Consider the following 20,947-nt stretch of genomic DNA (forward strand, 5'->3'; position numbering starts at 1 on the left):
CATTAAAAGCAGCGACTCAGACAGAAGTGTACATATAATTAGTTATACCTCCATATAATAAGCAAATAGTGGACATTTCTGCCATTATAGTACCCTGAAGCAGCTTTTATTCACCAGCTGAATGCCGGCTAATGCAAAACACGGAGGATGATAAATATATCGCAGCTAATTAGGAGATCATGGAAGAGGATAGTTGCCAAAGCCTGCACCTTCATTAACACCTCTGTGAAAGAGTTTCCCTTTTTGCTTGTTTGCAAACCCCCCCTTTAGTTGTTTTTTAATGGCTCCATCCATCCCTCTATGCCAGCTGTATTATCTTCCATCCGACCAGCCATCCATCATGGCCTGAGCAGCACCTCCTCCAGTTTCATGGAAGCCCTGCTGCTCATCTCCGTGACGAAGGAAAGCTGTTCACTCTATCTGTCCATCTGCAGCCTCCGAAGGACAGTAATCTGTCTGTTTGTGGGTTTCACGTCAGAGATGGGAGAAGGACTTTTAAACAAACACTTCTTTTTCTTTTTTTTTTGTGACGGATTAGTGTCAATTCGGTGCAGACGGTGAAGATGAGGCAGAGAGAGGGCTGCTTATGTAACTCTGTTAAAGGGATACCATGAATAAAAAAAAATGGTCATAAACTTGCTCAATGTGCTCTGTATTTTAAAAATACTTTTTGAAGTAAAAAAAAAAAATGCAAATCTGTCCGGCTCACAAACATGCACACAGTGAGTCCTGTGTGCATGTTTGTGTCTCTCAGAGAGCAGAACAGGCTCCAGCCAGTGGGGCTGATACCATCCACAGACAGGCGAGAGGGTTTAAAGCCAGCGGACAAAGATATTGGTGGAATGCGGCTGAGATTACTGCCTATCTTTCCCTCTGATCAGTTTTCTGTGCTCTCTGTCGAGCTCTGTTTTAACCACACTCTTGCGCCAAGCTCAGCCCCCATTACTTCGAGGACCTGAAGCATGAAATAGGCTTGCCAGCATGTGGATGTCAGATTCGGTGATGGTAAAGCTGAGACCACTTGATCGACACTGGCTGACTGGAGGCGCTAGGGAGTCGTGCCGTGAGTGACATCGTCATTTAAATGTCTTTTGACGTAAATGAACGGCGACGGCCTCAGACTCTTAAGAAGTCAGATTTTTGTTTGTTTGGTGAAAGCGAAGCCGTGCGAGGAGAAATGACAAGATGGCTGAAAAATAACTAGATGATTAATCGATACTCATTTATCAAGCAAAATGTCTTTGAAGGTTGTTGCTTCTCAAATATGAGGATGCTCTATTACACTTAGTTTCTTATAGGAGTGCAGTGCCCGCTTTATACGTGCCTGTTTGAAATGGGATGTTAGCTTGGCCTGTAGTAATATTTCTGGAGCCACTTCATAATTGCCAAAAGTATTTAAATCATCACAGGTTTCCAATATACCGTAGTAGAGCTTTTTAAATGTAGTCTTTAGTGCAGTAAGATGTCAGAAAACTATGTGTCCATCCTACCTGGTTTATCTGCAGGGAAGAATTTTATAGTCATTGTTTTCATGCAATTAAAGTTTACGAATGTTGCTGAGATGACGAATGTCTGTGTCAGTCCGATATGTGCAAATATATAATGAATAATATGAATATAATGATGCAATTATCCAATTATTAAAATAATCTGGAAGCGATGTTGACTGGTAACTGTTTGACGCAGTTACCGATCACTGTTGTTGTTTATCTGAGGACAGAGTGAAGAAACACTGCCCCGCCCCCACTGACTGCTACAGATCGCTGATCACCTGTTTATTAACATTTTCATTGTATTTATCATGTGTCCAAATAGCACTGAATTAAGGCCATTGTATGCTTCTCCGAGTCCGTTACGGACAGACGGATTGGAAGGACACTTTTTGATTTATAGTTCTCCTTTGCTGAAAACAATCAGGCGCCAGAACAGTAGGTGGCGCACCGGAAGACGAGCTTAGAGAAGCCTACCTCATGAGTTCTAAGAAGAAGTCCACGTTCATTATTTACCTGCTCTAGGCTTTTCACACACACAGTGTACGATGGCAACTCAATATAATAAAGTGACACCCAGCGGGTCATAATGCTGATGTTATCGTTTCTTAGCGCAGCGGTTCCCTGGTCTTGTTTCCAAACTGCATTGCTAATTCAACAGCTTAAAGCTACACAGAAGCAGCTAGCTCCCCCCCCAGCTTCCACACACAGTCAGCAGGGACTCCCGATACTAACTACCAAGTGGTTGCTTCTAACCTGTCGTTGTTTGAGAAACAGTGTCATGACAGCCGTGGAGTTAAAGTCATGACAGCATGTTTTTTCAGAGTTACCACCTCAGTTAGCATGGTGGCTAGGACGCTTGCGCCGTTATGAAAGTTCGTTATAACCGTATGTGACCGTACACACAGGGCTCTAACCAGCCACTGTCAGCCGGACAACTCCGCTGGCTTAACACACCTGTCACATTAATCGTCACATTAATCGTAGAATCGTAGTTGTGTTTGGGTTTATTGTGATATAGGTTTAAGGTCCGGAAATGATGTCGTTACGAAATACTGTCGTTAGCGGACCAATCACAGCCAATGGCTATCCGTAGGCTCTCCGCCATGCCAACATGTAGTTAGAAAAATCAGAGCTGCACGAAAAGCTCTCCATGGAGCCCGGAGAGGAGGTTCCACGGCAAAGAAGGCGGTCCTATCTGTCCGTGTCCGTCAAAACGGAGAAGCATAAATTGGCCTTTAGTCACTGCACTTTCCTGGGGCCTTACATGCCACGTGTGAAGCAGTCCTCGATATATACGTTCCACGAACACAAAGACAGATAGATGTTGGTGGAATTAGTATGTATATTGTCTCTATATTCCGTATATAGCCTGTATACGTTGAACTACAATCTTTCTTCATCACTCTCACTTTTATATTCACTCACAGAATATTAGAGGGAGATTTCTGTGATGGAGTGCCCCGAAGCAGGGTGTGTTTTCAGTTTTTCAGTTTTTCTTCCCCTTTTCATCAGGCGTGACCCTGTCATCTCCTCGGGCAACACGGGGAGATTATTCTGCTCGTGAGAATTGACTAGCTAATCCAGAGCAAAGCACTCGCAGACAGAAGCAGACACTGCAGGCTGCCTTCATCAGTCAGAGCTTAGACGTCGCTATCGCTCTCGAGCCACTGATGAATTTGCTATCAATGGTCCATAAAGATGAGTGTGCGCACGTGTGTGTGTGTGTCTGTGTGCGCGCGCTCATGAGACAGAGACACACTTTTATTAATGATTCCAGCATCTCATTTTTGATGAAAGGCTCCATGAAATATATTTTGGCAATCTGCCCTGAATGCAGGAGTGCATGAGCAGATGTAAAAGTGTGCACATGCCCTTTTTTCCCTTGCGTGAGGACTTGCATGCGAATGTGACGTGTTTATCCCTTGCTGCGCTTCTGGCAGATTTTTATCACCTCATTTGTACCTGTCACTGCTTCTTCACGTCAAACAATGGATTCATATTAAAAAGCTCAATTCACACACAACCGGTTGTTTGCAGGATTTAGTCGCTCCTCTGCAGTAGATGCAGTGTCCCTGTAATGTCTGCTGACCTTTTTTTTACACTCTTACAGGAAACTACTGTTTGCATTCATTTCTGTGTGATATGAAATTCAATCAGCTCCTTCAATCAGGTCCTTGAAAATTGCGTGACTTGAATAATTCACCATGAACTTCAAGTCCGCATTCGTTTTACGCCAGTGTCACGGTTGTGTTGTAACGCATTTTAAAGATTAAAGTACACTTGTTTTTTCAGGGGGATGGATTGCACAACTCAAACTAGAGGAGCACTCAGTTGAGCACATTCTGTACTTACTAGATTATTGAGAATTTTTTTTTTTTAAGGGTTCCACACCTTTAACTGTGTGTTCTCCAAACTTTCCTCGGTTCTTCCCTCCACCGAGTCGAAGCGAAACATATATATGAACATAAGTAAAAATGTTAAGCTGGTGGAGGTTACAAGTTTCCACACTATGGCAAAAGAGAATAGATAAGTCACGTTGATGTCCAATTTCTCAAACTCTGCAGCATAGTTTCCAAATGCTATTATAGAAATGACTTATGATTTGCATTGTCCTGCCCCTCAAGGAGGACATAATCTCCACACAGTGAGGTGAAGTAACAGCCAGTGTAGAAAAGTTTAGAGTTTTTATCTTTTTTATTGAGTTGATTTTTCTTTTTCAGATTTTTTCCCCTCAGGACACAAATAGATTTCTTCGTGAGGAAAGGTCAAATAACGGCTGATGTTTTTATATATGGCTGCAAAGGGCAACATGAATCTGTTTATTTATATTGAGGGTTTGTGAACAAATATCTCTCTGTGTGTGGGAGAATGTCTTTCTGCTCCTTAGCTCATCAAATTAAAAGTATAAGCTTTTAAAAAAAATACCATTTCTACAGAGAAAGTCTACAGTATATAACTGTTGAGCACATATAGTATATTCAATATTGAGCGATTTTTCTGCCGCTCTGGATTGTGGATAAATCCATGAAATTCTTTTGCTTCCTGAGATATAATCATTACATGGAAATGGAAGCATGACGAAGGGATTGCATCAGCCTGAAGCTGCTCTTACATGTAGTTTGCTGCGGAATAACAAAGCAGATTCTTATGGATTTTATAAGAGGTGGGGGGGGGGTTGGTACTGGTGCTGCTCTCAAGGACTTTAGCGGCAACAGGAAGCAAAGCTTATGAACCTGAGGACCCCAGGGTGAGATATGTTTTAGATCAGCCTGTGCTGTACATGGAGGGCTTCAAAGAAGGATATTCCTTAACATTTAAATACCTAAATTAATCATTGAAATTCTCTATAGAGCGAAACTTCTCTCAAGGTCCAACAGTCCCCTTAAATTCAGACAATCCCTTAAGCTATTATGTTATATCAGTTGGGAAAATGTGGGAAAATATCATAAATGGATCTGCCCCCTCCTCAGGATCTGAAGCAACATGTCATGGGGGTTTCTTGTCCCATGTTTTAGTCCTCCAGCAATTGTTTAACAAACAAATCAACCAACCAATGAACAAGCAACCCATGTTGACATATAACTTCCTTGATGGGGGTATTTACACTGCAATTCTTCTGCTTTTGACTTTGGCTGTATGTTCACACCACTGACCTCCGAGCCTCCACTTTGGCTCATCACTAGAGCTCACAAGGCCGTTTTACTTATTTCTACTTTAATCTGCATTTAGTGACAAAGGAATGATGAAGATTAATCCTGCTGAAAAATCTTCCTCACATCAACACTAGCGCTCTCAAATCAGTCATTTATTTGGGGTATATTCAAAGGGTTGCTGTGAGGGGGTTAAGCTGTTAACCCAGCGTGGCATCTGTCACTGGGTGTCACTGAGACTCTGTCTGTGAATGTAATTATTCAGGCCGAGCCACGGCTGAGATGCTAAGTCCAAAACAAACAGGAGGATGCAGGGTGTTTCGCGTCCCTTCTTGAAAGCACTTGCTGGTCACATACCTGACCCTGACTGCTCTTTTGTTCCTGTTTTTTAATTTAACACATTCCTGATTTGGGTTGTGCCTTTGTCCTGCACGACTGCAGTAAGACGTGCCTGGCGTTCACACTGAGGTTAAGGTGTTACTGTGTGAACCCATTCATCTTTGACAGGAGACACGTTGGAGTGGAGCTAGTGGTGGACATCTTTAAAAACATTTTCCGGTTATTAAACATGACATTCTTCATTAAGATATATGTTTGAAGGGAATCGATTACGTAGCACTGAGGCCAGACTCACTCCGGCAGCTAATGATTTGTTGATTTTGTCACATGGGATATTTGCAGTAATTGAAGCGGAACGTAACATGACTAATTTGCACTCTTATTATATCAAAGAAATATTATATGGAGAATTTATAATGTGCCCGCTCCATTATTTATACTCAGTCGCTCTTACAGTATCTGTGGTGGAGCGTTGCTGCCTGTCACCACAGCAGTGTTTATTTTGTCATCATCTCCTCTACACTGTGCCTCTGTGGGTCCTCGCTCTGCAAACTGGGTCCATGAGAACTCAGTGGGAAAAACAGGACCCTTAATTGATTTTGTCTCCAGTAAGAGACCAAAATTGAGCCCCACCCCGCCCTCCCCTCCCACTCCCCCAGAAGAGGGAGAGCCAATCTAAAATTCTCCCCCCTCTAGACACTTTGTGTCATTCTATATCAATTTCCGACCTCCAATCCCGCTCCAGCCAAGTCCAATCTCAGCTGCCTCGTGGCCACTGGACTCGTTGACAGATTGCTGGATCTTTTGCAGCTTGGTCTCTGCATCCTTCCTTTTTGTAGAATCGGCAAGGAGAAATACTGGAGGAAGGAACAGGGAACACGGGAACAGTATAGGAAGAGAGAGTATGTAAGAGGCACAGAGTGACAGACAGACAGACAGAGAGAGAGACAGAGAGAGAGAGAGAGAGAGAGAGAGAGAGGCCACTCACATAAACTGGACACCTGCAGAGAACCAACATGTGGTCCTGTAAAATGAGATTTACTCATTACAAATAATAACTGGTCTTTGTCAGCGTTGGGCTAATTATTCAAAATGCACTTTATTACAAAAGTTGGGCTTTTTCACGGACTGAATCACAACGCAGACTGTGTTGCCTCATTTCGGTTCCTGCATCTGTACTGAAATAGTTTTTACTCCTACAGGCAACGTAGATATCACCAAACGTGTATTGTTAACATTACGCTTTACTCTGTTGGCAGCTCACTCTCGACTTGACTCTGGCATAACGTTAGCCTACATTAGTTAGCAGCCACCTCAAACTCAAGTTGACACAACGACCAAATGCTTAAAGCTAAACAGTTGAAAGTGTGACTGTATTTCCTGTGAACGGATTTCGACACCAACGTGTCTGAGCTGCTGCTGAGAGAGATGAGCCAAGAGCTGCTGCTCCTCCTGGATCCGGGTCTACACTGCTTGTAGAGTCGGCGGCTGTGTTCACCTTGTTTTTTTGCGATTTGCTTCTAAACCGAGAGTAGACCGAATCTAGCGAGGAACACTACAGACTTAATGAAGCACCATGCAGAGATTTGTATATTTGAATTAAATATACGGATAACATGTAAAAAAAATTACTTTGAATTTGCCTTAGTGGTTTTTATTGTCGACTGTCGTTTAGTGGTTTTTCAACTAAACTTAGATCCAGTATTGAAAAAGATTTCCAAACCTTTTCATTACTCATTGCTCTTTTAGGTAATCTTATTATTTACTCATCACTCCCTGCCTAAAGTAGTTTGTTACACCCGTCATATAACTTCTCTGTTACACCCTAACCGACTGGTACCTTTCCTGCTCCTCTGTGTGAAGGTCAGGGCATTTGCCAATAAGTGCAGCTAAGGCTTCAAATAAGCAATTTATTTTCTTTAACCCGGGGGTACCTGGTTGGAGCTGACCTTTAATTTCCAAAGGATCTGTCTGAAAAGTGCAGACTCAATCATGGAGATAACAACATCTCACCGACCACGTATCCAGCCACAAGCTTCTTCAGGTCTTAGTTGTTCATCGGGTCCTTTGCATTGTTGTGTTATATCCTAGTAGGGGTTTCAGGAGGTTTGAGGTTTGTTAGTTAAAGTTGAAGGAGGTTTCAAACTTTACAAACATTTAGCTTTTGCCGAAACTGTTCTTAGCTGGATGGTGAAAACAAATGAAGGTTTAATGAGAAATGCTTTTTTTTGTGAGGTAATTGAAATATTATAACAGACACTTTTCATTAATTAACTATTTTTAAATGGAAAAAGTAATATTATTACTAGTTAATGCCAAACAAAGGTCTTTGTGAATCTAGACAAAAACAAATATTAAAATCTCAAGGTCTAAAAAGTCTTCACATGCACTATGAAAAGTCTTTGTAATTGTTGAAGAGATTTCTATTTTCTCCTTCAACGGAAAGAGTGAGACATATTTTGTCCCCAGAGAATTGCTGATATTTTGAAACATGAATGAATGTATGAATTTTCCACTTTACCGAAGCAGTCACAGAGGCTCCGGGATGATTTAGGACGGCAGAGTCAGCCATTAAATGATCTAAATACGAAATGTCACTGATCAGATTCATAATTCACTGGTACCAAGTGCATGTCTGCTGATGCACGGCTGCTCATTTGCATCAGTGGCAGAGGATGGAGATTGTATTTAATGTTTCATTGGATCATAATAACTGGAGGTGAGCATGTTTAGGGAATTGGAACAGAACGCAGGCAGGGATCAGTTGTCATTATCCTCAGTTTAAAGCCTGTGGCCCCAGTTGCATAAGACGTAAGTCAGAGAAACTTATTAAGCTCCAAGGAACTGTCCACAATTTTCCGTAACAGTAAAGGAAAACACAAACTGCACACTAATGCTTTTACTACCAAAACAGCTTCAGGTAATAAGGACTTTAATTGATAGGAAACTGTTTTATATGTTTGCTTTTTTGTATCTACTGTGAAGGCTGCTCTTTTAGAACCATGCTCTGTGTTACTTGCAATCTTATTGTCATAGCTTTGGCTATAGTTCCTGTTAGTGAATGATACTGAAATGAATTGTTGAGATCCCCTCACTCACTTCTCTCCCTGACCTTTGTGCAGCCTGCTTAAAACAGACTGCCGCACTGAACCACTTTCTCAGCGACAGTGAGCGGCAGACTCCCTTTAAAGTCTACTATATAGTGCGTTGGCCATTTTCTAGTGCTGTCTGACTGTTAAGTGACAATTTTTACAGCCCATATCGTGGCCTAATTGTATCTCAACATCAATTTGGAGAAGCTGATGGTCAGTAGAGGAGCAATATACTCCATAATGTATTGCGCTTGTGCTGAATGAAAGGAGAGCAGAGTGTACTGTGTGATGTGAAATTGTTCGAATTTGTTAGAAAGAAATGAGTAAAACGCATCAGATGTGACTCAAAAGCAGCAGTTATCAATTCATGTGGGAAGATTTGCTCAGTGTAATATGGAGCAAACAATGTTTTGCAGATCAAGTGACTCGAGTAATGCCACAACAGAGTCCTCTCCATGGAGCTCCACATTCAGTGAGTTTAGAAAAGTGAATGAGTGGGTGTGGACTTCAGTCATGGCAGCAAGTTGCTGTCAGGGAGAAAACCCTAAAAACACACTGCAGGTTACTTGCTCGCAGCTAAACGACAACTGGTGAACAGAGTGAAATATTAAACAGATATAGAGCCACATATTTCAGTCAGGAGTACCAGAGCTCTAACTCAGAATCTACAGCATTATTAGTTTTATTAACATTTACCATGTGTCCTCCTGGATGCGTAAATAACCTATTTGCTAACATTTTCACTATGTCAACTGGTAAGGTGGTGATAATGTTCGCAACTTGATTCTGCTGCCACCAAGTGGACGATAAGTTATATGTTTTTGTAGATTTAAAAGATAATCATGTTTATCGATCGTTTTTGGTCCCGGAGTAATTTTTTGTTTTTGTTTGGATCCTATCTAATCTTTTCTATTTGTGTGTGGCTCAGCAGAGGGTTGCAACATCATCCTGAGTTACAGTAATATTCATTTAGATTCTTAAATACAGCATGTGTCGTACTAAGTGTCAGACTTGTGTGTGGTAGCTGCCACTTAGGAGTCAGACAACATCTGCTGCCTCTGTCAGTCAGTGGGGAACAGGTGGTGCTGAAGTTTGAGCGAACAGCCGAGAGGAAGCGAACATGTGACCCTGATACATCGTCTCATCACCAGACGACGGGGGCTGCGGTTGTGATGGCAACACAGAGCACGGCTGCCAAATAAAACAAAGCACCGTGTTGTCAAACTTTCTGTGTGCTCACAGTCCTTCACACAGTTTTTATTTGTTGACAGTTGAGCAGAAGTGCAGCTAGAAACGGCTGCCGGTGATCAATATTTGGCTGCTGTGGTGAATGATTTCATGAACATAATTTGAATTCTTGTTCTTTTCCTCTCAGAGTTGTGTCCTTCACTTAAGATACTGAAGGTCCATGTTCAATGTCCTCCATAGTAGCCTACATATTCTATGTGTCTAAGTGTATGCTCTTTGCCAGTGCTTTTTCAATGAAGTCTTTATATTCCTTCATTCACTGGGACCTCTCCAAATGTGTGAAGTTTTATACATGTCCTTTGAGATGTTTCCCAATGGCTCCACTCCAATATATGTGCAACACAAAACCATTTCATGGACTTGAATTCTAAAGAAAAACCTGGTGAATGCTGTTGGCAGCAGAGTACAGTGGGATATAATGTGAAGTAGAAAGCTAGGGCTTGAATGGATACGTTTATTCTCACAATATGAAATATGTTATAAATAAAACATCATAAATGCACACTTCGCAAAGAGAATGGGAATGGGCTTTTTGAAGCCCTGGAGGGGAGAGCAGCAGAGATAGCACTCTCCAGGAAGCTTTCACTCTGACTGTCATTTGTAATGCAGAGCTACAGTGTGTGTTTCTTGCCAAACTAGAGGCTGTACGGACATTGACAAATAGGTAGCTGTCCTCATGCCCCTCCCCCATCATGTCTGACAGTCGTATCTATAGGGTTCCAGCCCCATGCTCTCCCACAGAAAGCTGGGGAAGACGATAACATGTTTTTTTTTCAACCTCTCTGCTCACTGTGGCCTATTTAGAAACCTAACATTTCCTATCACTTTGTGGATGTTAGGACCCGGTTGCTGGTCAAGAGCAGGGATTTAAAGGTCCAGTGTGTCTGAAGATATGGAATAGAATATTCATGATTATTTGTACGTTAGTGTATAATTTCTTGATCTACTTAGGGAGCAGGTCTCCTCCAGGGTGTCCGCCATGATGAATGGACAAACCGTGTGAGGCCAGGTTTATTGCTTTGTGTGACTTCCCCATGAGAATGTACTAACTCATACAAACTGGACCTTTAACCGGTCCTCACTGCAGACAGGTTTGAATGTTGGCCGCCTTTTTTAAATTCAGGGTTTTGACCACAGAGTGTTTACAAAGACGCATCTCCAATTCTGCCAGCTATCCAGAAGAACTTAAGCTACAAGATCCTGGATAGGAACACTGCCTTGTTGAGCGTTTGAGTCGTAGCGATTAGGGGATAGAGCCGTGGTTTGCAAGGTCCCGCTGATACATCCACATCCATTCAGAGTCAGTCTGACCTGTCAATCATGACGTTTTAGACTGTTTTCATAGCATTAAATAGCTAAATAAAACTAAACTTAGTGCTTAGCACTTTAGCAAACGTCAGTTTTGATAACAACTTTAGGAAATTATATCATCTTTTTATGAAAAAATTATTTGACATGTCCTATGACTTTTTGATCCAAGTCCCTCTCACTAACACGGAGGAGGCAGGATTAAAGACCTATACTGCAGCCGGCCACCAGGTGGCATTTAAGATGCTCTGGCTTCACTTTTGGGGAGCTGATATGTCGTCCATCTTTATAAACAGTCTGTGCTAATAACACATAACTGAGACAGCAAGTGTTATACTTTTATATATATATATGTATGAAAAGCATAGCCCTTAGTTATAGCTCCCTATTTTGCTGCCTCTGCACAATGAATAAATGCGCACCTTCTGAATAAGTAATCCAATCCAGTGTGTGACCATTTTAGAATTTTTAAGTGTCTTTTGGTTGGTTGTTTCCGGAAGCAGCTGGTTGGTTTTCCAATCAGGGCGTCGCTCATTGAGTCGCACTGTAAAAATGTGGTTCTGTTATCAGGTCCATTAGAGAAAGCTCTGTGTAACGACACTCCACATGCTGACGTTTTTCTCTCGACCCTTCTCCTAATAACCTCTTTTAAATTTCATTTTCATTATTTAGTGGGTAGCCCTTATCATCGGCTGCTTTCAGTTAGTCAGTGAACTCCAATTGAAGGAGCAGGTGAACCGTGTAGAGACAGTGTGTCGGACTGAAAGGGTCATTTCAGTTCCAGTGGGGGAAAGATGTTATAGTTCAGTGTCATTTCTTTTGGAAAATCAAAACAACATTATCTCAACGCCCTTAAGGTGGACACCTCATAATGTTATAGAGAGAAGCTCAACAGTTCCCAAGCGTATGGTGACTGTGGAGGGAAGAACACTCCTTTTTAACAGGAAGAGACCTCTGACAGAAGCAGACTCGGTGTGGGCGGCCATCTGCCGGGACTGGTCGGGTTGAAAGGAGGGAGATGTGAGAGAGAGGAGAGGTGAGGAAGAAAGGAGGGGTTGCAGGAATGGATGAGAGCTAAATTCTATGTAAAGCACGGCTCTACTACATGTTCTCACTGTTGTAGTGTTGAACATCTCTGTCCATTATGAAACTTATCAATGACAGCAGTGTTATTCACATTCTGTTGGTATTAGTCATAGACAGTTTATTAACATGGAAGGCAAGACTGACCCGCAAAAGTTTCGCTGAACATCTCGATCATTGGGTCGGCTGCAGGTGATTAATACTGCCTCCTCTATAGGCAGGGACCAAACTAAAATGCCTGAGTGTACGACAAATACTTTTTCTCAAAGATGGCTTCTGTCATTTACTGTAGTTGTTATCGCAGTGATGTTAGTTAAAGTGTCAATTTCCCTATTTTGTTGTAATAAGTTATTTGATACGATTAAACTGGGATTAAACATCACATGACGTATGAGACTGATTTGTGATTGGTTGAGCATTTGTATCGGTGCGACCTCCTGCTTAATCTCTGGATAGAGGGATGAAGTGCATCCATCTTTATATACAGTCTATAGAATGTATATCGGTCAGTAACATACAACAACAACAATGATTTTTCCGGAAAGCACAGTCAAAACATGAAGGGCCGGACAATATCCCATCAACATTTGTTTATCCTGTTCACGTTTTAGTCATTGTTTGTACAGTTGTTGCTATTCGGAAACATTATATTCTAAAATATTCTTCATTCAGGCCACAGAATCTGTTATGTCACACAGTGTGTTGTAACTCCTGTCTGCACAGATTTAAAATGAATAGTTATCCTGTGACAATTAGTTGCACTGTAAAGACCTTGGTTCGCTCCCAGCTCTGCATTACATCATTACAGCACACGACTGTCACAGGCTCAATTATTTCTCATTTAAAATGGAGAACGCTGGAATCCAAACACTACATATTCTGATTGATCACTTACAGGTTGTCTTAATGGTGGCCTGATGTAATAATGATGACACACTGTGCAAAAAGGTCAATGTGAGAAAACTCCCTCTGTGATTCCAGTCAGGATGCAAAGCAGTAACCTCTGGCTCTGTATGTCGGCTCACATACAAGTTCCACATTTCGAGTGTCTTTAAGTTATCTCATTTGACCACATTCAGTGTCCCAGCCCTCGTTTCTCCCATTCATTTCCCATGGAGTTTATTGTTTCACACAGTAATAATGGAGAAGAGATATAAGAGTATGAAGTGTGATTTATGCGAGGTACTTGATGGGGCCCGAGCGGTTCCCATCAGCCCCCGCTCCCTCGCTGCCCTGAGGATGCATGAAATTGAGTAGAATGTCTCTACTTATTCTTTTCTAAATTACTCTCCATGTGCCCCGCCTACACATGCACCTTCAGTCTGGGGTGAGAAACTAGACATATTTTTAGATTAAATATTTCTTCTTTGAGGGTTAATGTGAGAAATTGAAGTGTGACATTTGTGTGTTGTGGCTCGTTTAGAAAGCGAATGAGGTTCTGCGTCCACCGCTGATACTGAAACATTTTCAGTGGCTGAAAAAAAAATCTATTTCTCCCTGCTGCTGTTTTCATTTGATGGTTTTCTTCTTTGCAACAACATCAGCCAGGAGCTCTTTAAAGCACCAGTCGACCTCTTCTGTTCCCACGATTCCTGAAAACACAGAGCAGGCTCAAAGACAAATGTAATTATATTAGCACTATCTTGTCTCCTCTCATCTCCTGGACCCGATCTAACCTTATGATGCTCATTACCAACAGTCATTCTGCTCTATGCTTATCTCAATAACAAACCTTCCGGCCCGGGCCTTTGGTTTTTATTGGACGACTAAAGCCTTTTTTGCGAGTTTTTGCTGAAACAAAAAATTATAGCTCATGTATATTTTAAAAGACTACCATTAAGTGATATGCTAGTTGTCGGTATATTTCAGCAATAACAGTCAACATGAAAATGGTATAACTGAACTATGTGGTCAATTATATGCACTATTGCAAAATATTACAACATTAATAAATATTATATTTTACACACAACATACACACATCAGTTTTTAGTTATTATTGCAATAAATCAGTCACTAAAATGACACAAAATATCACTATCATTTATATCATAGTACTGTATACTATCATATCATATCCACTAAATACACAGTTGAAGTATTCATGCTATTTATATTATTCCTTATTCTTATCTAAATCAGTCACTTTACTGCTATTGTATACATCCTCGTTACCTCAAATTGTCTTTAATTATAATTTATTGAAGGAGTTTATTATATACTTTTTTTGCTTATATGTAAATTTCATTATAGCTTATATTTTATATTTCTATTTATTATATTTCGTTGTGCCTGCACAATGACAATAGATTTCTTCTTGACTCTTGAAATCTATTCTCGCACATATCTGATTCCATATTGGCAAACATACACTGACAAAGAAGAAATATTGTGTATTCGGGAAAGAGTTCAGGAAAACAACTTACACGAGAATAATGCAGCTCATATGATCGTGGCCTACTTACGATGCTACAGTGTTTCAGAGTGAGGCTGCAGACACTGTTCCCCAGATAAGTCGGATCTCCTCAGTAAACTGTCTTTCAACTCTGTCTTCCATTTCCTGTCAGGTCCTCCTCAAAAAGACCCCGAAAATTAGTTTCAAGGGATTTGACTTGCTTCATCTCTGCTTAGTGAACACATTTTTATTTGGAAAACGACTTTTCACTTCAAGCTACTGGACACGCCAAAGGTTTGGGCAACTTGAAATCCTGTGAGGACACTTGGCTTTGCTTCAGGGCCCGGTAGAAATTACTGAATCGTGTTTTCAACGTCCATTTCCCATCATGTGGAGGTGTGTAAGAATGAGCTGTTGGGCAATAGTGTGCTCAGAATCAATGAGAGTGTTTCCAGAGATTGGTTCAGTGGCTCCAGGAAGATGCTGCGGTCCTGGCTCAGTGACATAATGAATTCCATGAATGTACTGTTTTGCTCTCCAAAGCAGCGGCCCATTTCCTGAGTAAACGTATCAGTACATCTGTGAAACCACAGCTGTTTGGTGGCTCTTATGTTCCATCCATATTTGACTGTGTAAAAAGAGTCGGCTTCCTCCTCAACAATAAGCTCCGTTACCAGTTTGCTCATCGGCTCCATTATTCCATCTTGAATGTCTTGACTTGTGTTGGTTGGATTCTCAGGAATCAAAAGGTCAGTTTTGCCGGCTGAGATTCTTTTTTACGTGCATATTCTAACTTTGATAAAAAATAACCCACTACCAGACTTTGCCCTTCATTCCAAGAGTTGCTGTGAAAGATGGATCCTTATTACCCAGGGTTTCTAAACTGTCACACTGGGAGCCCGTATTATTTCTGCTTTAAGACAGCCAAAGTTTCCCGTACACTTAATAGTACTTAGGAGCATGTTTCCAGTCTCTGAAGCCTTTTATTGTAAATGTTCAATCCAATGATGCAAAAGGCCTAAACTTCCCAAATGTAACACAGTATTCAGCATCACTGTTCACAGAAAACTCAAGCCAGTGCTGTGTTGGTCCAGTTCATTGGGAAAAGTGAGACTTTTACTTTAGAAGAGCTGAGATTAAAAACTATCCAGAAGTTCCTGTTTTAGTTTATCCAGTCTGCGGTTATCGGGAATCTTTTAAATAAACGTTTTCATTCCCCTGAGCTGAGGGTTGCAAACAGATGCACAGTGACTAGGCTCCTTAGATTGCTGCTGCTGGCGAAATCGGCAATCCACGCACCGGTGGTGTCGGAGAGGGGACAGGAGATTGGCATCTTAACCAGCTTCCTGGCGCAATCTCCCCATTTTGGTACCCCTGGGTGGCAAGTCACTGCCCAGTCGGCCAAGAAAGAGTAGTGCTAATCAAGGAGGTATTGTAAAAGCAACAATGGCTGAAGGTCTTGGCAAGCCCCCATCACGACCTAGCCAGTAACAAAGTTTGGCAGCAGAGAAAACTTACATATGTCACTTTTACATCAATATTATATTCCATAAATTCTGCAGCTAGTCTAGTCCACCTCTGTGTGACTGGATTCCAGTATGCACACGACCAACGTGTAGCTACTGGAATTATTTTTCTACTCTCTTCGAAAAAGTTACTCAGTGTGTGAAGTCACCGAGCACACATTTTTTTTGCTAAGAACAAATATTGTCGTCAGCCACTTAAACCTTTTTTTCCCTCTCTGTGTTGTAGTCCTGCTGCGCGAGGAGGTGGCTCAGCTCCAGGAGGAGGTGCACCTGCTGCGGCAGATGAAGGACATGTTGAGTAAAGACCTGGAGGAGACCCAGGGAGGATGCTCGGCCGACGTGCTCTCCGCCACCGAGCTACGCGTGCAGCTGACTCAGAAGGAGCAGGAGCTGGACCGAGCCAAGGAGGCTCTGCAAGGTGAGGAAGGAGCTTCTCTCTCTCGTATCATCAAATTGAAATGTTGGTTGAGATGCTGCAAGGGAGGGAGAAGGCCAGGAGACTATTCTGCAGAGGAGTAGTGGGTCATATAGTTTCTTTCTTTTGCAATGGTTTCTGAACTATTGTAGGAATAAGACAGGATTTGAATAATATATGTATCAATAAGTTCTGCTGAAAAGTTTCATCTCCTCTTTCTCAACATTTCTTTTTTTTGTATTTACTTTCAATTGTCAAATAAGTACGAAAAATGTCAAGAAGAACATTAGAACAGTTTCTCTTGAGCACAGTGAGAACACTGAGTCTATTTTTGTATTTGCCCTTTCTCCTTCCAAATACTCCTGTGACTTTAGACAGGATATATCCAGAAAAACAGCACAGAAACATTTCCTACCTTTCAAATAAAAAATAAATCTAGGGAGGACAATGATCATTGAAAGCAAAAATCCAAGCAACAATCACAACACAAACACCATGAACAAAACTTTGCAATAATCTCTCAATAGAATTAATCTCAGTAATTTGCTGATTCTTCTGTCTGACGTATTTACAGCACCAAACTCTCCGGTGCTTTCAGTGAGGGGCGGGGCAACATGCAGGCTGCGGGGCACAACATGGTAATTCCACCATGGAGATCATGTGTTTTTGTTAACAGCACATTGACACTGGCATTGGCCCTCATCACCAATAGCTCTCAAATGTCATTGTCTTTCCAATTTGACATCTTTGTCAGCATCCCCTATGTGTAAAGCACCCATTTTGTCTAAATGAGAAAATGAATTTTCCTTTTTGTCTTTATTGTTTTTGCATCCGTTGTGTGTTAGAAACATCCACTCTCTGTGAATTTGTGTTCTCACATCTCTGGATAAATTCAAAAGATGATTTGGAGTTCAGTGCCTGTCTGAAAGCAGCGTATGACAATCCTATCCACCTATTGTAGCCTGTTAACGTGTGAGCATGTTAACAAATGTGTAACTAAAGCTTGGATTTGATGCGACTGGGTTTACCCTGTTGGAAAACAAATGGAAGTATTGAAAGTATGCAAAGTGAAGTGGCAGAAAACCCAACTTCCTCTTCATCTCCTTCTGTGATCATTTTGCTCTCAGCTGCCGAGTGTTTTTCTGTTTGCCACCCCGCACTCGCGCTGAGAGAAAACCTGTCTGCATTTTGCTCCAGAGGGTTTCAAACCCGGGCCTTTTTTTTCTCCATGTCACCATAATGTTAACATTAGTGTGTGTCACAGTGTGGTTCATGCTGCCCATTAGCTGCATTACAGGCCATTAGCATGTGTTCCGCACCAGAGATGAAGTGGGACCTGTGGGTGAGAGAGGACAAAAAAAAAAATGAGTCCTGATGTACAAACAGCACAATGTACTGTAGAAGATCACTGTAGCTGCTGCTGTATTGACGTCAGATGTCATTTTAGAAACACATTAAGGTGTTTTTATTGGCTTAACCTCAAACTTTCAGCTCAGTCTTTTGGTACATTTCTTATGTATATATATCGTACATATAAATCTGTATTATATCCTTAAAACCTTTTAGTCTAAGACTGATGTTACATCTATAAACATGAAGACAAGCTAGACAGTTAAGTCCTGCATGACCTCACACCTTGAATATATATTAGTTTGAACAATGCATTGAAGGGACTTGTACTGGGGTCTATGAGAATATGGTGCAACATCTCATACAGTAAATTTCAGCAACGCCTCTGTTTGAAAGTCGTATTTGAAACTCTTACACCAAAAACAAACCGAATTTGAAAGTGATGAGATTTCCTACATATGATCGCAAAGACGGGAATATATGTGAAATACAGGTATAAACTCAAACATTTGGATTATAAATAATGAGCGAAAGCCAATCAGCATTGAGAATGAAACTTACGTGGGCAAAATTCGCTTCACGTTGGGTTGAATGCAGCATGAGCCCCCCCCCCCAAAAGGTCTGCTGTGATTGGACCACTGATCCACTCTTTTTTAATTTAAAACTGGTTAGAGACTTCCTGATCAGCTGTAAACACTGTTATCCCTATAGTAACAATGAGATTGCTTCTGCCGTATCAATTCAAGCCAAACTAGCTGGTAGGCTGTTACTTGGTGACATAGGTGCTTCATGATCGGAAAGCCAGAAATGCTAACGTTTTGTTTCAACCCCTTCAGGAGCAGTGTTTTCTTCTCCGTTTGCCACAGACTTTGGTCTTTGTAATTTTGCAGACATTTTGTATTTATACAAAAAAACTCTAAGATCCACTGTAATTCATTATTATTCATTCAGACAACATGTAACCCTTAATAGTAAGCTGCCTTAGTTTGAAGTTTACAATCAATGCTATTTCTCTTAATCAGGCTGATTAGTGGATGTTTTATTTTTTGCCACAGATGGAAATTATGTGGATTAAATTTAATTAAAATGTGTAAAAGCTATTGTATAAGATTCTTTATTTGTTTCCCTGTTAAAATACAGGTATTTTTCATTTAAAAATATAAATGAGCAATTAGCCAAAGAGAGCCCCTCGGAGATCTGAGGCCTAACATTCAAAATGGCCTTAATGATCTTTTCAGAACTGGTCAAATACCAATGTGCAGCACTGGTTCCTCTCTGTTGCACGTGCCCTCACAGACACCGTACACGGAGTAAAGTAATGAAGAACTTCAGCCAGACAGTGCACAGTAGATTCCAAACCATCATGAGAAGGGATGTCATCACTGCGGTGGTGAATCATCATTTTCAAAGACTTATCGGCCCATGGAAAGAGGCAGAGTACGAAACCACCATTTTGGAATCAGACAAATGCACGACACGCTGTCAGGGGATTTAGTTGCACTCGAGACTCGTTGAACAAAAAAGAACATAACAGATTGGAGCAGAGCAGGAGAGAGCACAAAAAAATACTTCAATCCGCACACAGCCCAGGCTGGTACAGTCATTTGTATGACTCAGGCCTGTTAATGAAGGCCACAGCTTACCAGCCCCAGCAGGCACTGACAGTAATCAGTGGTTAATGAAAGCTTTATAAAGGGAGACTTCGCTTGGCTTATAAGCTTCAGAAACATGAAGCAGGGTGGACCGTGTCTGCAATTAAGACGGGGTACGCGGGAGGACAACAGGAAATTGGCTGTTATCGTTTTTAAGTTTCTTTCTGTTTCCCGTTGCTTTTCATTCTTTTGCTCTTAAAGCTGTTTTTATATGAGCAGTGGAGCAGGAGCTGACGTTAAGGTAAAGCTATTGACCACAGAGTGACCCGGGAAAAAAATTACATTTGCATTCTGTGGCGAAAGTAGCCGGATTCCTGAATTATTAATATTTTGTATTGTTATTTTCCACATGACTTGCCCGTACAGCAGCTGCTTCCCAGCTCTTTTGTTATTCCTCGGTTGTCGCTCTTCATCTTTCCGACACTGTGGTTCGCTATTTTTTAACAAAGCAATGAAGGGCCAGCAACAGAATTGGTTAGCGTTTAGCTCTTATACTGCGGTGGGTGGCAGTCAGTGACATTTTTTCACAGTTGTTTCCAAGCTGAAGACATCTGTCGTCCCATTTTGTCTCACTGTCTTGTTTGTGTTTTTTTTCTAGCCATTTCCATCAAAAGTGTTAATGTTCCAGGCTGCAGAGGCTTATATGTGGACAGTGTACGTGGGTATAATGTGATAAGGACATCTGGCAAATGTACAGTTCATGTAACTCAATGAATATTTTGACACCATTAAAGTCAAGACAGTTTTCTGTGTATATTCACACCTTAATGGGCTGCTACAGGGGGCACATGAAGAGAACATTATAAAAGGTATTGAGGCAATAACTAATTCTTTTATGAAAATTTGACTATTAGTAATAAAAGGTCTTTTAGATGATGGCAAAAAAAAGGGGGAAAGCTAGTGCTTATAAATTAGCTTTTTATTTTATTGGACAAGAGAAAATAGGTGAAGCCCTTTTAGGGCTGCTACAGATGTACAAAAACAACATTCACGTCGGACAATATCTAAAGACACAAGTGTGAGTCGGCCATCAGAGAGGAGTTTTCAGATACAGTTAAACAAGCCAACAGCAAAAGCATAAAGACTTGTAGTATTCTGTCGACTGGTACCCTGCTGGTAACTGCGTCATCTGCTCTCACAGGCTGGTTTTGAAACTCAAACCTGTCAATATTACAGTTATTATTTATTCACCTGTGAATTTCATATATTTTTGATAGATACAATTTAGTGTGTTTTGTAATTTATTATTTGGCCTTTTGGTATCATGTCCCAGTAGCCTTGGATTCAAGTGCATGAAGAGTTAGGCTACGTCCACATTGTTACTTTTTAGTTTTCTAACACCTAAAACCAGTTAGAAGTTTGGAAATGCTGCTGCTGTTGTCTGAACGGGCAAAAA

The 20,947-nt window shown here is 41.2% G+C and overlaps 1 protein-coding gene across 6 annotated transcripts in view; it reads left to right on the top strand.

The window, feature by feature from the left end:
• LOC128442598 (kazrin) overlaps positions 1-20,947 on the top strand; it is a 111,317-nt gene that overhangs the window by 77,504 nt on the left and 12,866 nt on the right. For all 6 annotated transcript variants that reach the window (XM_053425139.1, XM_053425143.1, XM_053425142.1 and 3 more), the window contains one exon: positions 16,361-16,552. In XM_053425139.1, the coding sequence (XP_053281114.1) occupies positions 16,361-16,552 (192 nt within the window). The remainder of the gene's footprint in view (positions 1-16,360; positions 16,553-20,947) is intronic.

Source organism: Pleuronectes platessa, chromosome 6, assembly GCF_947347685.1.
Source record: "Pleuronectes platessa chromosome 6, fPlePla1.1, whole genome shotgun sequence".
NCBI lineage: Eukaryota > Metazoa > Chordata > Actinopteri > Pleuronectiformes > Pleuronectidae > Pleuronectes > Pleuronectes platessa.